The 16103-nt window shown below is 45.6% G+C and overlaps 1 protein-coding gene across 6 annotated transcripts in view; it reads right to left on the reverse strand.

Moving 5' to 3' along the window:
- LOC106572832 (1-phosphatidylinositol 4,5-bisphosphate phosphodiesterase eta-2) overlaps positions 1–16103 on the reverse strand; it is a 274181-nt gene that overhangs the window by 13277 nt on the left and 244801 nt on the right. For all 6 annotated transcript variants that reach the window (XR_006759343.1, XM_014147347.2, XM_014147351.2 and 3 more), the window contains 11 exons: positions 13097–13204; positions 11594–11749; positions 10554–10652; positions 8020–8120; positions 7773–7858; positions 6191–6376; positions 5879–5986; positions 5542–5666; positions 5093–5177; positions 2538–2684; positions 1759–1838 (listed from right to left, as the gene is read on the reverse strand). Coding sequence is in view for 5 of the 6 variants with exons in the window: in XM_014147347.2 (XP_014002822.1) it covers positions 1759–1838; positions 2538–2684; positions 5093–5177; positions 5542–5666; positions 5879–5986; positions 6191–6376; positions 7773–7858; positions 8020–8120; positions 10554–10652; positions 11594–11749; positions 13097–13204 (1281 nt within the window). In the remaining variant the exon portion in view is untranslated. The remainder of the gene's footprint in view (positions 1–1758; positions 1839–2537; positions 2685–5092; positions 5178–5541; positions 5667–5878; positions 5987–6190; positions 6377–7772; positions 7859–8019; positions 8121–10553; positions 10653–11593; positions 11750–13096; positions 13205–16103) is intronic.

Consider the following 16103-nt stretch of genomic DNA (forward strand, 5'->3'; position numbering starts at 1 on the left):
CCACCAGCCATACTGCTCGTTCTATGTTCTGTATGTGACTTCCTTTAAGACAGGAATGTCAGTGTTTTGCCATGGCCAGCGAAGAGCCCAGATCTCAATCCCATTGAGCACGTCTGGGACCTGTTGGATCGGAGGGTGAGGGCTAGTGCCATTCCCCCTAGAAATGTCCGGGAACTTGCAGGTGCCTTGGTGGAAGAGAAGAACTGGCAAATCTGGTGCAGTCCATGAGGAGGAGATGCACTGCAGTACTTAATGCAGCTGGTGGCCACACGAGGTACTGACTGTTACTTTAGATTTTGACCCCCCCTTTGTTCAGGGACACATTGTCACATGTCTGTGGAACTTGTTCAGTTTACCTCTCAGTTGTTGAATCTTATTTTCATACAAATATTTACACATGTTAAGTTTGCTGAAAATAAACACAGTTGACAGTGAGAGGACGTTTCTTTTTTTGCTGAGTTTAGATAGACTATTGCAAGATGCTTTTAGTTCTCTAGTAGATAGACGATATAGTTTCAGTTCTCTAGAAGACAGACTATGGAAAGATGGTTTCAGTTCTCTAGTAGATAGTCAGACTATTGAAAGATGGTTTCAGTTCTCTAGTAGATAGTCAGACTATTGAAAGATGGTATCAGTTCTCTAGTAGATAGTCAGACTATTGAAAGATGGTATCAGTTCTCTAGTAGATAGTCAGACTATTGAAAGATGGTTTCAGTTCTCTAGTAGATAGTCAGACTATTGAAAGATGTTTCAGTTCTCTAGTAGATAGTCAGACTATTGAAAGATGGTTTCTGTTCTCTAGTAGATAGTCAGACTATTCAAAGACGGTTTCAGTTCTCTAGTAGAGAGACTAGAATATAGTTTCAGTTTTCTAGTAGAGAGACTATATAATATGGTTTCAGTTCTCTAGTAAAGAGACTATTGAAGATGGTTTCAGTTCTCTAGTAGTCAATTGTTTCATTTGATTCAAAGTGCATTGATTGACTCCCGGTAAGAACACTTTGGATAAGTGCAAACTGTAGTAGAATATGCCTACAGTTTTCCAATACCTATTCAATTAACTTTTCTGGTTCAATGCAAGATGTTACGACAGTCTAAAAACATTAGATTTATCCAAAGTCGACTGTTCATCAATTTAGAGCGACTTGAGTCATTAATCTGAAAATCCTATATCATAAATACAAGTTCATATCACTGCCTGGCTATAGGGAGAGTAGCATCTGGCTTGAAGAAAATATAATCACTATTGAGGCGACTGTAATCTATATCTGTCCCCATTTAAAATGTGCTAATTGTGAGAACGGTGGCGGCTGCAGCAGCTGCCACTCAACTGTAAAACACAGATGACACAGCTGGGCTGTCTGGGCCGTGGTTGGCTGCTGCTAAGGACACTTCATTACTTAATTAGGCACCTCTGAATAATTATTCTCTATTGAGCTGCAACCGGGGCAATTAGAGAGAGCTCCTAATTGAATAGATATTTCAATTATTATATTTATTTTCCAGCTTTGGCACAATCCTTCATCTGTATAATAATGGAGATTTGTTTCCTTTCAATAATCACCATCTGTTGATGACTAGTGGGAAAACTCACTTCAATTCTATCTGAAATATTGTGTTGAAAAGTATTTGGAGCAGAATATATTTTTTTTTTTTAGAAGTCCAATGTAAAATGATTGAGAGACGCACAATTAAAAAGTGGTCCAATTAAAAAGGCCTTGTGGGTGAAATACCATCGTCACTTCCCTTACTACCTACCTTACCAGTGATGTCATGTACAGACACATGAACAAAGATGGAGGCCGCCTCCATACCTTCCAAATACACGTGACGATAACCTAAAAAAAAAAAGCATACACACAAAATATGACAATGAGCCCAGCGACATGGAAAGAGAACCATGTTTCATATCTCAGGACACTATGTTTGAAGATCAATGAAACAACCATGAAGTACTACTAAAATCAGAGAAGGTCTCAAAAGTTTTCAAATAGCACAACACTCAAACTGTTCACAGTACAAATAACAAAACTACGAACAGCTATATCAACTACAGTACGAACACATATACTGAACTGTTCCCAGTTCATAACATAACACTAGTACACAAACTGCTAACAGCTATATACACACAGCCTATACTAGGGTTACCCTACTGACAGCCAGGGGTCAAATTTGGACATAAAAGATACCAGCTAATCATCTCCAAGTGATTAAACTTTGGGAAGCCTGATCTAAAGTATCCCCACGTGTAATAGAAAGATATATTGTATATAAGCAAGGTTTGAAATGATTATGTTTTAGTCAAATATATCTTCTTGGGCTTCTTGCGGTCAATTTGTAGTCTAGAAATTATTTGTAATTATGTTCCAGCCCCCTGACCAGCCGCTCAAGAAACAAAATCGTGCCGCGGCTGAATCTAGTAGGATGATCCCTGCCCTATACTAACAGGCCAGTTGAGTGTCCGGTGGCAGAACAGTAGTGGTCGGGGGTTTGCTGGATTGAAGGAAGATGTAGGTAGGTAGGTAGGCAGGCACCTGGTATCATGCTGTTGAAGGCAATGGTGCGCTGGCCAATGAAGTCCTGGCCGATGGGGTCGTGGTCCCACACCAGGAAACGTACCAGCGCCAGCTCGGGCATGTGCAGCGTGAACACCAGCGTCTCCTCCCACATGGGGTTAAAGCCTGGAGAGGAGAGAGGGAGAACAGGCAAGCGAGGAAGAGAAAAAGAGACAAAGGGAGAAAGACAGATTGAGATGGGCAGTGAGTAGGAGATATATGGACAGAGAGAAAGAGCGAGCAGCAGAGAGAGCGAGAAAGAGCGAGCAAGAGAGCGAGCGAGAGAGAGCGAGCAGGAGAGAGAGCGCGAGCGAGCAGGAGAGAGAGCGCGGCGAGCGGAGAAGGCGCGCGGCGAGCAGCAGAAGAAAGCGCCGAGCGGCAAGCGGCGCGAGCGAGCAGCAGCAAGCGCGCGACCGCAAGCGGCGCGGCGCGAGCAGGACGGGCGACCCGCGAGCGGAAACGCCCGCGAGCAGGAGGAAGCGGCCAGCGAGCGAGCAGGAAGAAAGCGAACCAGCGGCGAGCGGAGAAGGCGAGCCAGCGGCGAGCAGGAAGAAGAACGAGCCGCGGGCGAGCAGGAGGGGCGAGCGGAGAGAGAGCGAGCCAGCGAGCGAGCAGGAGAGAGAGCGAGCCAGCGAGCGAGCAGGAGAGAGAGCGAGCCAGCGAGCGAGCAGGCGAGAGAGCGAGCAGGAGAGCGAGCGAGCAGGAGAGAGCAGGAGAGAGAAGCGGCGGCGAGCAGGAGAGAAGCGGCGGCGAGCGGAGAGAAGCCGGAGCAGGAAAGCGGCGGCGAGCAGGAGAAGAAGCAGCCGACGACAGGAGCAAAGCGCGGGCGAGCAGGAGAAAGCGGCGAGCAGGAGAGAAAGCGGCGAGCAGGAGAGAGAGCGAGCGAGCAGGAGAAAGCGGCGGAGCAGGAGAGAGAGCGGCGAGCAGGAGAGAGAGCGAGCAGGAGAGACGAGCGAGCAGGAGAGAGCGCGAGCGCGAGCAGGAGAGAGAGCGAGCGAGCAGGAGAGAAGCAGGAGAGAGAGCGAGCGAGCAGGAGAGAGAGCGAGCGAGCAGGAGAGCAGGAGAGAGAGCGAGCGAGCAGGAGAGCAGGAGAGAGAGCGAGCGAGCAGGAGAGCAGGAGAGAGAGCGAGCGAGCAGGAGAGCAGGAGAGAGAGCGAGCGAGAAAGAGAGAGCAGGAGAGCGAGCGAGCGAGAAAGAGAGAGCAGGAGAGCGAGCGAGCGAGAAAGAGAAAGCAGGAGAGCGGCGAGCGAAAGAGAGAAACAGGAGAAGCGACGGCGAGAAAGAAAACAGGAAAGCGGCGAGCGAAAGAGAGAGCAGGAGAAGCCGCGAAGAAGAAAACAGGAGAGCGCGGCGAAAGAAAGCAGGAGGGCGAGCGAAAGGAAAACAGGAAGCGGCGAGAAAGAGAAACAGGAGAAGCGACGAGAAAGAGAGACAGGAGAGCGGCGGCGAAAGAGAAACAGGAAGCGGCGAGAAAGAGAGACGCAGGAGAGCGGCGAAAGAAAAACAGGAGAGCGGCGAAAGAGAAAACAGGAGAGCGGCGAGCGAAAAGAGAGAGCAGGAGAGCGAGCGAGAAAGAGAGAGCAGGAGAGCGAGCGAGCGAGAAAAAGCGAGCGAGAAAAAGAGCAGGAGGGAGAGCGAGAAAGAGCAGGAGAAAAAGAGAAAGAGTAGGAGTGAAACAGAGAGAAAGAGAGGAGGAGAGAGAAACAGAGAGAGATAGAAAGAGCGAAACAGAGAAAGAAAAGAAAGAAAGAAAGAAAGAAAGAAAGAAAGAAAGAAAGAAAGAAAGAAAGAAAGAAAGAAAGAAGAAAGAAAATAGGAGAGAAATTGTAGGAGAGAGAAAGAAAGAGCAGGAGAGAAAGAGTAGAGGAGAGAGAAGGAGAAAGAGCAGGAGAGAAAGATTAGAAGAGAGAGAAAGAGAAGGAGAGCAAGAGAAAGAGCAGGAGAGAAAGAGTAGAAGAGAGAAAGAGAAAGAGCAGGAGAGAAAGATTAGAAGAGAGAGAAAGAGAGCAGGAGAGAAAGAGTAGAAGAGAGAAAGAGTAGGGAAGGGAGGGAGGGAAAGAAAGAAAGAAAGAAAGAAAGAAAGAAAGAAAGAAAGAAAGAAAGAAAGAAAGAAAGAAAGAAAGAAAGAAAGAAGAGAGAGAGGTAGGAGAGTAGGAGAGTAGGAGAGAGGGAGGTAGGAGAGAGGGAGGTAGGAGAGAGGGAGGTAGGAGAGAGGGAGGTAGGAGAGAGGGCGAGTGATGGAGGAAGAGAGAGTAAGAGAAATGGAAAGTAGAGGGAGGGAGGGAAAGTAGGAGAGTGGGAGAAAGAGATACAGAGAGAGAGAGGAGGAGTTAGAGAGCCGGTCTCAGCAGTCATAAATCATTCAGGTATGGTGTGTCTGCAGACCAAGTGGTGCTAGCAGTGCACTGCGCCGGTGCTAACCTCCTCAATTATACGACACACACAAAAATTAAACCGACGACTTAACCCAACCTATAGGACATAGTAGCCGGTGCAACACACATTTAGCCAACGTATTATTCAAACATACTCACCATTGTCATCCACCACCCTGGTCTGTTCCTTACAGCAGTCCACTGGTAGACCAATGATCTCCACCTCCACAAAGGGGTCAATAATCTGACAAGGCAGATGGAGAGAAAAAAGTTAGAGGCTTCAACAAACCAAGTAGTAGCAGTAGCACTAATAGGGACCACATGCGGCTGGTGGCACCTTAATTGGGGAGGATGGACTCATAGTAATTGGCTGAAACGGAATAAATGGAATCCAACACATCAAACATGTTTTCCATGTGGTTGATACTATTCCATTCCAGCCATTATGATGTGGTCCTCCCCTCACCTGCCTCCTGTGATGGGGACATTCCGTGTGAATTTGACACACAAATGATTGAGGTTTTGGATATTCCTCAAAATAAATCCGTAGAAAGGTCATTTGGAGAAATCGGTATTGAATTATTTGGGGGGGATAAATAAATAAGGACCTCTCCTCGGTCCCCCAGCATAGAGTCTTTGGGCTTTGGCAGCTGTTGCCCACTGATGATCTTCAGCACCAGTTGTTTCTTCATCTGCCCTGGAAATGGATCCTCTATCATGGGGTTAAAGGCACCTACAGGAGGCAGGGAGGGACAAAAAGACTTAGTCTTTCCCATGGTAGATACCTGGGTCATATTCAATATGAACAAAACTAAAGAAAAACAAAACTGAAACAGGGAGGCTGAACTAAGAAACGCTCATTTTCGTTTTCTGTTGCAAAAACGTTTTGCTACGGTGTGCACAACCCTTTAGCTATCAAATCAATGTGAGGAGGCTGCTGCCCACCTTCACACATACAGGCCGGCTTCAGGATGTAGCCACAGTTGCCGTTGCTGTTGAACTTGGCTCTGTTCAGCTGGAGCACTCTCCCCTCTGACTGGTAGTTCAACGCCACTGACAACCACACAAATCAAAACATTTCCAATTAGTGAAAAAAACAACAAAAAACATTTCAACTACACTTTTAAAATCAGAAAATATTTGGGCAAATGGATCAAAATTCGGAGGGAGCCATTGGAGAATTCACTGGCTAGCGTGGGGCTCAATATTACCAAACATGTTAAAAGTTTAAATCTGGAAATGGATCCCCCCCAGTACCCAGGTGGCATCCAGCATTCCAGAAGGGCTGGGGATTGAAGTTGGAAGAGTCCACACGGTAGGAGGAGGGGTAGACGCGCGAGAGCTGCCGCTGGTTGAAGTGGATGAAGGTGGCGGCTTTCTGCTGCATGATCTGGTGGGCCTTGGTCTCGCTCAGAGAAGACACCTGCCAACTGAAGCTGGCGGCTGGAAGACACACACACACACACACGAGACACACACACCCTTTATTTTGGCTTTGGGGATAAAAACAAATCAACACATGTTATTCATATCTTTCATTGCAGTGACAAAATGAGACCACTGTCTGGACACTAAAGACAGATACTGCACGTTTCTCTATTCCTACTACTGTATCTTTGGGGCCAGTGCCTGTACAATGAAGCAGGTACAGGTAGGGAGACGGGGCCAGTGTCTGTATAGTGAAGCAGGTTCAGGTCAGGAGACGGGGCCAGTGTGAGTATTATGAAGCAGGTACAGGTAGCGAGACGGGGCCAGTGTCAGTATAGTGAAGCAGGTTCAGCTCGGGAGACGGGGCCAGTGTCAGTATAATGAAGCAGGTTCAGGTAGAGAGACTGGGATAGTGTCAGTATAGTGAAGCAGGTTCAGGTCAGGAGACGGGGCTAGTGTCAGTATTATGAAGCAGGTTCAGGTAGGGAGACGGGGCCAGTGTCAGTATAGTGAAGCAGGTTCAGCTCAGGAGACGGGCCCAGTGTCAGTATAATGAAGCAGGTTCAGGTAGGGAGACGGGGCCAGTGTCAGTATTATGATGCAGGTACAGGTAGGGAGACGGGGCTAGTGTCAGTATAATGAAGCAGGTTCAGGTAGGGAGACGGGGCCAGTGTCAGTATAGTGAAGCAGGTTCAGGTAAGGAGACGGGGCCAGTGTCAGTATAGTGAAGCAGGTTCAGGTAGGGAGACGGGGCCAGTGTCAGTATAGTGAAGCAGGTTCAGGTCAGGAGACGGGGCCAGTGTCAGTATAATGAAGCAGGTTCAGGTCAGGAGACGGGGCCAGTGTCAGTATAGTGAAGCAGGTTCAGGTAGGGAGACGGGGCTAGTGTCAGTATAACGAAGCAAGTTCAGGTCGGGAGACGGGGCCAGTGTCAGTATAACGAAGCAGGTTCAGGTCGGGAGACGGGCCAGTGTCAGTATAGTGAAGCAGGTTCAGGTCAGGAGACGGGGCCAGTGTCAGTATAATGAAGCAGGTACAGGTAGCGAGACGGGGCCAGTGTCAGTATAGTGAAGCAGGTACAGGTCAGGAGACGGGGCCAGTGTCAGTATAATGAAGCAGGTTCAGGTCAGGAGACGGGGCCAGTGTCAGTATAGTGAATCAGGTTCAGCTCAGGAGACGGGGCTAGTGTCAGTATAATGAAGCAGGTTCAGGTAGGGAGACGGGGCTAGTGTCAGTATAACGAAGCAGGTTCAGGTAGGGAGACGGGGCTAGTGTCAGTATAACGAAGCAAGTTCAGGTAGGGAGACGGGGCTAGTGTCAGTATAACGAAGCAAGTTCAGGTAGGGAGACGGGCCAGTGTCAGTATAACGAAGCAAGTTCAGGTAGGGAGATTTTTTTTCTCCCTGCTCACCTTGTTTCTCTATGTCGGAGACGCCCACTGACTTGGTGTATTTGACCAGGTCTGACAGAGCCCTGGTCAGCTTCATGGTCTTCTTCCTGCAGGAGAACAGCCAATGAGCCAGAGGGACAGTTCTATGGTACATCTATGCTTACAGTAGAGCGTCTCCCAGTACAAGTGTTTTTCATGTGTACTGTAACTGTGGTGCAGGTATAACATGTGTTTATGGTAACAGACCATGTCGCTCCGGTAACAGCACCTGCTGTGATGCAGGGGGACGCGGGAGGTGCTGCTGGTGCTCTCCTGGTCTGTGTCGGTGTCTTCAAGGCTGTTGGTCTTCTTCAGCTTGACAGCCTTTTTCTGGAAGGAAAAGGTCAAATACAGTCACAACAGCACTATAGACCTAGGCAAGTATACAGTATTACTACATCCCATACAGTATTACTACATCCTACATCCCATACAGTATTACTACATCCTATCCCTATACAGTACTTTACTACAGAACTAGTGGACTATGTAGGGTCTAGTCTGAGTCTAGTCTGCCATGTCAAACACATGGATCTAAAAATGGGCCTGTGGAGACAACAGGAAGCAGGGACACCTGGACAGGAGTGAAGACACCAGGAAGCAGAGACAGCTGGATAGAAGTGGACACAACATTCTGTTCTGCTCCAAAACATTTCACTGGGCCCTAACTGAACACGACCCCAGAGAGACGCACTGAGAGAGAGAGAGAGAGAGATGCACTGGTAATGGAGTGAGAGAGAGATCATCCATTGTTTCCAATCAAGATCAAGGATGATCAATGGAAACAGGATGCACCTGAGCTCAATTTCAAGTCTCATAGCAAAGGGTCTGAATACTTAGGTAAATAAGGTATTGCAGTTTTTTTTAACACATTTGCAAAAATGTCTAAAAACCTGTTTTTGCTTTGTCATTATGGGGTATTGTGTATAGATTGATGGGTAAAAAAAACAATTTAATCAATTCTAGAATAAGGCTGTAACAGCAAAATGTGGAAAAAGTCAGAGGGTGTAAATACTTTTTGAATGCACTGTAAATATTTTATATCAACGAATTGGCGAGGGCATTAATACAGTCCGCAGCACCTGACCTCACTCTACTAGAATCTGAAGTCAAACGTCTACTGATGATCTGATGCATCTGTCCCCAACCAAGGAGGGCCTACAGCATCACCTAGATCTTCTGCACAGATTCTGCCAGACCTGGGCCCTGACAGTAAATCTTAGTAAGACAAAAATAATGGTGTTCCAAAAAAGGTCCAGTTGCCAGGACTGCAAATACAAATTGCTTCTAGACACCGTTGCCTGACAGCACACAGAAAACTATACCTAACTCAGCCTAAACATCAGCGCCACAGGTAAGTTCCACAAAGCTGTGCAAGAAGGGCCTTCTACACCATCAACAGGAACATAAAATTAGACATCCCAATTAGGATCAGGCTAAAAATACTTCAATCAGTTACAGAACGTATTGCCCTTTATGGTTGTGAGGTCTGGGGTCCACTCACCAACCAAGAATTCACAAAATGGGACAAACACCAAAATGAGACTGCATGCAGAATTCTGCAAAAACATTCTCTGTGTACAACATAAAATACCAAATGCATGCATGCAGAGCAGAACTAGGACAATACCAGCTAATTATCAAAATCCAGAAAATAACTGTTAAATACTATAACCACCTAAAAGTACTGATCCCAAACAAAGCCATCACCTACAGAGAGATGAACCTGGAGAAGAGTCCCCTAAGCAAGTTGTCCCTGGGGCTGTGTTCACAAACACAAATAGACCCCACAGAGCCACAGGACATCAACACAATTAGACCCAGCCAAATCATGAGAAAACAAAAAGATAATTACTTGACACATTGGAAAGAATTAACAAAAAAACTGAGCAAACTAGACTGCTATTTGGCTCTAAACAGAGAGTACCCAGTGGCAGAATACCTGACCACTGTGACTGACCCAAACCTAAGGAAAGCTTTATCTATGTACAGAGTAAGCATAGCCTTGCTATTGAAATAGCCTGTCTTCTCTTGAGAGCCAGGTCTGACTATGTGCACACTGCCCACAACATGAGGTGGAAACTGAGCTGCACTTCCTAACCTCCTGCCAAATGTATGACCATATTAGGGACATATTTCCCTCAGGTTACACAGATTCACAAAGAATTCTAAAACAAATCCAATTTTGATAAACTCCCATATCTACTAGGTGAAATGCCACAGTGTGCCATCACAGCAGCAAGATTTGTGACCTGTTGCCACAAGAAAAGGGCAACCAGTGAAGAACAAACACCATTGTAAATACAACCCATATTTGTTTATTTATTTTCCTTTTTGTACATCATTAAAACAATGTACATAGACAAAATATGACATTAGAAATGTCTCTATTCCTGTGACATTTCTGTTAGTGTAATGTTTACTGTTAATTTCTGATTGTTTATTTCACTTGCTTTGGCAATGTAAACATATTTCTCCCATGCCAATAAAGCCCTTTGAATTGATTTGAGAGAGATGCACTGGGAAGGTGGACAGGAGAGGGGAGAGAGAGATATGAACTGTGAAGGAAGAGAGAGATGAACTGTGAAGGTGGAGAGGAGAGAGAGATGAACTGTGAAGGTGGAGAGGAGAGAGAGATGAACTGTGAAGGTGGAGAGGAGAGGGAGATGAACTGTGAAGGTAGAGAGAGATGAACTGTGAAGGTGGAGAGGAGAGAGAGATGAACTGTGAAAGTGGAGAGGAGGGGGAGGGGGTGATGCCCACCTTGCGTTTAGAGAAGCTGCCCATGAAGGTCCTACCCAGACGCTTGTTCGTGCTGGGGTTGGCTTCGTCCCCTATTTCTGCACCATCATCACCTTTACCCTGGAAGAGAAAGAGAGTACAAACACTTTATATACATAGACTTTACATACACAAAATACCACATATATTGCTGAGAGTGGTAGAATAAGCCTAGCAGAATATAGATAGAAATATTTTGTGTGGCAGACTACATTTGCAGTGGGTGAGCGTGTGGCAGACTACATTTGCCGTGGGTGAGCGTGTGGCAGACTACATTTGCAGTGGGTGAGCGTGTGGCAGACTACATTTGCAGTGGGTGAGCGTGTGGCAGACTACATTTGCAGTGGGTGAGCGTGTGGCAGACTACATTTGCAGTGGGTGAGCGTGTGGCAGACTACATTTGCAGTGGGTGAGCGTGTGGCAGACTACATTTGCAGTGGGTGAGCGTGTGGCAGACTACATTTGCCGTGGGTGAGCGTGTGGCAGACTACATTTGCAGTGGGTGAGCGTGTGGCAGACTACATTTGCAGTGGGTGAGCGTGTGGCAGACTACATTTGCAGTGGGTGAGCGTGTGGCAGACTACATTTGCAGTGGGTGAGCGTGTGGCAGACTACATTTGCAGTGGGTGAGCGTGTGGCAGACTACATTTGCAGTGGGTGAGCGTGTGGCAGACTACATTTGCCGTGGGTGAGCGTGTGGCAGACTACATTTGCAGTGGGTGAGCGTGTGGCAGACTACATTTGCAGTGGGTGAGCGTGTGGCAGACTACATTTGCAGTGGGTGAGCGTGTGGCAGACTACATTTGCAGTGGGTGAGCGTGTGGCAGACTACATTTGCAGTGGGTGAGCGTGTGGCAGACTACATTTGCAGTGGGTGAGCGTGTGGCAGACTACATTTGCAGTGGGTGAGCTTGCCTGTTGTAATGGAACTAATTGAAAAGTCTCAATAGTGCAAAGAACTACAAGAAACATTTCAAGTAGCATTTGAACCCAGGTCAGGTCTACAGAGCCGTGGGTGTTACCTTGGAGGGTGACTTGTTGGTGGTCTTTCCCGAGGGGGGCTGAGCAGCGATGGTGAAGCTGTCGGGGTCCTCCTGGTCACGGATCTTAGACTCCTTCATCAGGTTGTCCAGCTTCTTCTTAGCCACGTTCTCCACCTGCTTCCTGGTCATGGACGTCTGGAGGGAGAGAGGGGAGGGAAGGAATGGAGGAGCAAAAATAAACAGTGAAGAAAAAAAGGGCTGTTACTGATACTGAAAACAGAGCAATAACCAGAGCTAGCTAATTGCCTTTTCTGATTGACAAAAGGAATGATTGGTCATGCAATATGTCAGCAATGACACTAGATACACAATAACATTGATAGAAAACGGTTGCAGTTGAGGGAAGACAACACTAATATCCTTAAATAGTGCACTATAGGGAATAAGTTGCCATTTGAAACGTGTACAAATTTCATTATATAACATATTTCATCAGTTGAGAACTTCTTGATGAAAATATGCCTGGTGACTTCCAGATCCTCATAACTGACTGATAGAAGACAGACATGAAGGGGAGGTGGGTAAGAGTGGTGGGCGAGTAACAGAAAGGTTGCTGGTTTGAATCCCTGAGCCGACTAGGTGAAAAAAACTGGCGATGTGGCCATGAGCAAGGCCCTTAACCCGAATTGCTCCTGTAAGTCGCTCTGGATAAAGTGTCTGGTAAACGACTAACATGTAAATGATGCATAATGGATGTCACACTGCATTTTGTGTGACATCCTGGAGAATTGGATTACTGTTCATTATGTACTATATAATATGTTTCATATGTAAAGGCTGAAATGACACCATGGGTATGAAAGTTGAACATGCAGCCTAATTTAATTTCAAAATGGTTTAAAAGCATTTGCATGCTTCTACCACTAGGTGGTGAAGTTTACCACAAACCGACTCCCAGTCCTCTCCACGTGCACATAAGCAACGCCTTGAGATGTACTGTAAGTAAGCAGCACATTTCAGCCTTTTTTTAAATCAAGCTGGATGTACATAGCAAGCTCTATATTCCAGTAATCATAATAGTTTCCATCAGAGCCATACATGTAGGCATATGGCTCTGGTTTTCATTCCACAACTCCTTTCCTTCAGGTCCATTAACCTGAAAGGTCTTGATGACAACCATATTGTCATATGATTGGGTAAGGAAAGGGGACGAGGAGATGTCACCATTGAGATGTATTGGGACGTAGCCTTAAAAACAGAGCTTTATGACAGCGAAGACGAGACATGAGCAGGGAGCCCCAACGCACAGTGACTGATGCTTAATTCAGACTACATTCATCAAGAACAAACAAACAGAAACGAGCACACACACATTTACCAGAACACAATGGTACAATATAACAGCAACAATCAGACAAAGATAGTTTCTAGACTCCAATTGGCATCAAACATCCAGCACAATATACAGTAGAATATAATAGATACAGCAATAGAATAGAATGGCCGCAGGGATAGAGAGAGGAAGAGGAGTAGGGTCCTTACGGCGCCATTTATCAGTTTGCAGTCATCCTCCATCTCGTCAGCACTGTCTTCATCCGTCACGTCACCCTCTTCGTTGTCTTCGTCGATGTTCGATGGGAGCTTCTTTCCCTGGCAGACAAATGTGCCGTTAATACATGGGTCATATTCATTAGGCACCAAACGAAAGAAAACGTTCCGAAAGAGGGAGGGACTCTCTGATCACGACCAATACGAATCGCACGGTTTCATATTCCATTGCAAAGAGTTTTAACAATAGCATCATTTTATGGGAAGAAATCACCCTTGGGCACAGATCTATGACCAGTTAATACTCCAGTAAGTACTGGACCTTAACCTTTAGGGGGTGGGGACACAAAACTGACCTTAAAAATCAGCGTCTTGTGTGGGGAAACTTTACCAGGACTCCATTCAATGGCCTCTGTGTGTGTCGGGGACAATTCCAATTCTCTTTAAAACTTTTCAATAAGGAAAACGTAGAATTGGGTTTACTTTCTGAATTGTTTGTTAATGCTTAGGAGGTGGCTTTACAACACATTTACCCAATCTAAACCATTAAGCCCCCCCCCCAGAGTGCTTCAGGTGTAACCGCAGTAACAGCTACAGCTGCCACCAGGAATTGATCCCAGACCAGTATATCTGGGTAGAGTTCAGAAAGTTCACGTTCAAAATGTTGTAAATAGAAATATAATTCATAAAGATGACAAATGCTCATTCTCCTTGACAAAGAATGTCTGTAGGTTCTACATGGGTTTCTATTTGTCACCGTTCTCAACATGGCTCCATTTTGTTACATGTTTTTAGCATGTTGTTAAGTAACAGTTTGATTGAATGACAAACGGCTCTGCTAACCACAAATACCTCCATAAGAGGGGGACAGAGAGAGAGAGCCGTGTTAAACATGTCAGTGTGCTACTGGTATGGAGTGTTTTTACAACCATCATAGGAAATCCATTCAGGTGCACCCCCCACCCACTTATAGTTTTGTCTGCGTTTTTCAGTGAACTGTCAACTGTAACGATCCACAATCAAAACGAGATTGTAAAACTGCAGTGAACATCTGTCCCCTCAGCTCGTTCCAAATGATCTTGTAACAGTTATTGTACCATCACACGCAGCTCTACTGGGCAGCGGCCACATGGCAGTCAGTATATCACACAAGGCAGACTACAGAACTGGGGCCTGGATTCACTGCAGCGGGGCCTGGGCCCCAGACTCCAGATGGTGGAGGGATACTCAGCCTCAGTCTGTTAGACACACGTCTCCGTACCCCCCCCACCAAAAAAGCTGGATAGCAGTCGGCCATATTGATTTGGCCAGTCACCATCATTTCATGATCAGAGGGCATGAAGGAGATGATTACTACCGAAGCCCACTAGGGCCAAATCAGAGTGAATTTTTACTTCCCGAATAATGAGGCCGACTGTCAGGGGCCGACGTGCTGAGGTGAGACTGTGTAGTAACTAGCGCTGCAAAGTGAGACTGTACTCAGAACAAATCAAATTCTATTGGACACACATATTTAGCAGATGATATTGTGGGTGTAGCGAAATGCTTGTGTTCCTAGCTCCAACAGTGCAGTAATATCTAAAAATTCACAACACACAAATATATAAGTAAAAGAATGGAATTAATATGTAAATAAATATTAGGACGTGCAATATCTGAGTGGCATAGACTAAAACACAGTAGAATACAGTACATATGAAATGAGAAAAACAGTATGAAAAAATAATTTGTGTGGTAACTAGCGCTGCGAGGTGAGACTGTACTCAGAACAGTGTGGTAACTAGCACTGGGAAGTGGAGTGCTCATTGACCCATAACCGTCTGACGTGGACCGATTTGTCACGACCATCCACTAGCCTAAAGTCAGCTAGATTGAACAATTTCCATAAGGCAATTCTAGGTCTTGTGGCATATTTTGGTTAAACTATCCCCAATTCAATGGAATTGCAACCCTCTGCATGAACAGTGCAATCTTCCATCACATGTGCAGTGCACTCACTCTTCCATCACATGTACAGCTGATTCTCAAGATCTTGCACACTAATGAGATGCTATTGAGCCCACACTACTACACTGTCTGAGCCAAGGACAACATGCTTTCTGGTAAGTTATAATTATAATACTGGGTGGGGTGAATATATGTTGTGTGACATAAAGTATTTTTTGTTAACTAGTAAATAGTAGCCTACAGCAAAGTGTGTTTAAATCATTTCTAACTTGTTAACAATTTCTGCTGGCTAGTTTTTGCTGCAATGTGGGGTTTAGTTTGCTTGAGCCTGCTAACTGAGGAGTGTTAATTCACCTGTTTCCATACATGTTTCATTTTAAAACATTTATCTTACAAAGGAGTTGTTTAATCTAACTGCTTAACTATTTCTGTACATGGAATTGTATTATTTATTTTTTACTCATTTGTTTCTAATCTTTACAGGAAAATGCCACGGGAACTATCCGATGTGTGGAGACATTTCACTGCAGCTGTGTACATTAGCAAAAGGTGTGTACATTTGCAAATACCGTGCAAAATCATATGTGGAGAATGCAACAAAGATGCAGAATCATCTGGCCATGTGAATAAAGTTCCCTCATCGCTCACAACAAGCAACCTCTGACAAAAGTCCCTCTACTTCTATTCAAGGTGAAAATGATGAATCAGACACCTTATCCATAGCAACAGCTCATGGTCGTCCTGGAATCAAAGGTTTTTTGACTGAATGGAGGAACATAGTCAGAATAACGCTGATTAATGTCTTGCTCGAGCTGTGTATGCAACTGGTTCACCTCTGATGCTCACAGGCAAAGTGTATCGGAAGAGATTTCTGAATGTTCTTCGCCCAGCAGACACCCCTCCAACCAGACATGCTTTATCTACTCATTTGCTGGATGCAGAGTTCAATAGAGTTCAAGTGGAGGTCAAGCAAAACAGAGAAAGCAGACGGTATTGCAATCATCTCTGATGGGTGGTTGAATGTTCGTGGGCAAGGAATAATTAACTACATCAT

This window comes from Salmo salar, chromosome ssa15 (assembly GCF_905237065.1).
Source record: "Salmo salar chromosome ssa15, Ssal_v3.1, whole genome shotgun sequence".
NCBI classification, from domain to species: Eukaryota; Metazoa; Chordata; class Actinopteri; order Salmoniformes; family Salmonidae; genus Salmo; species Salmo salar.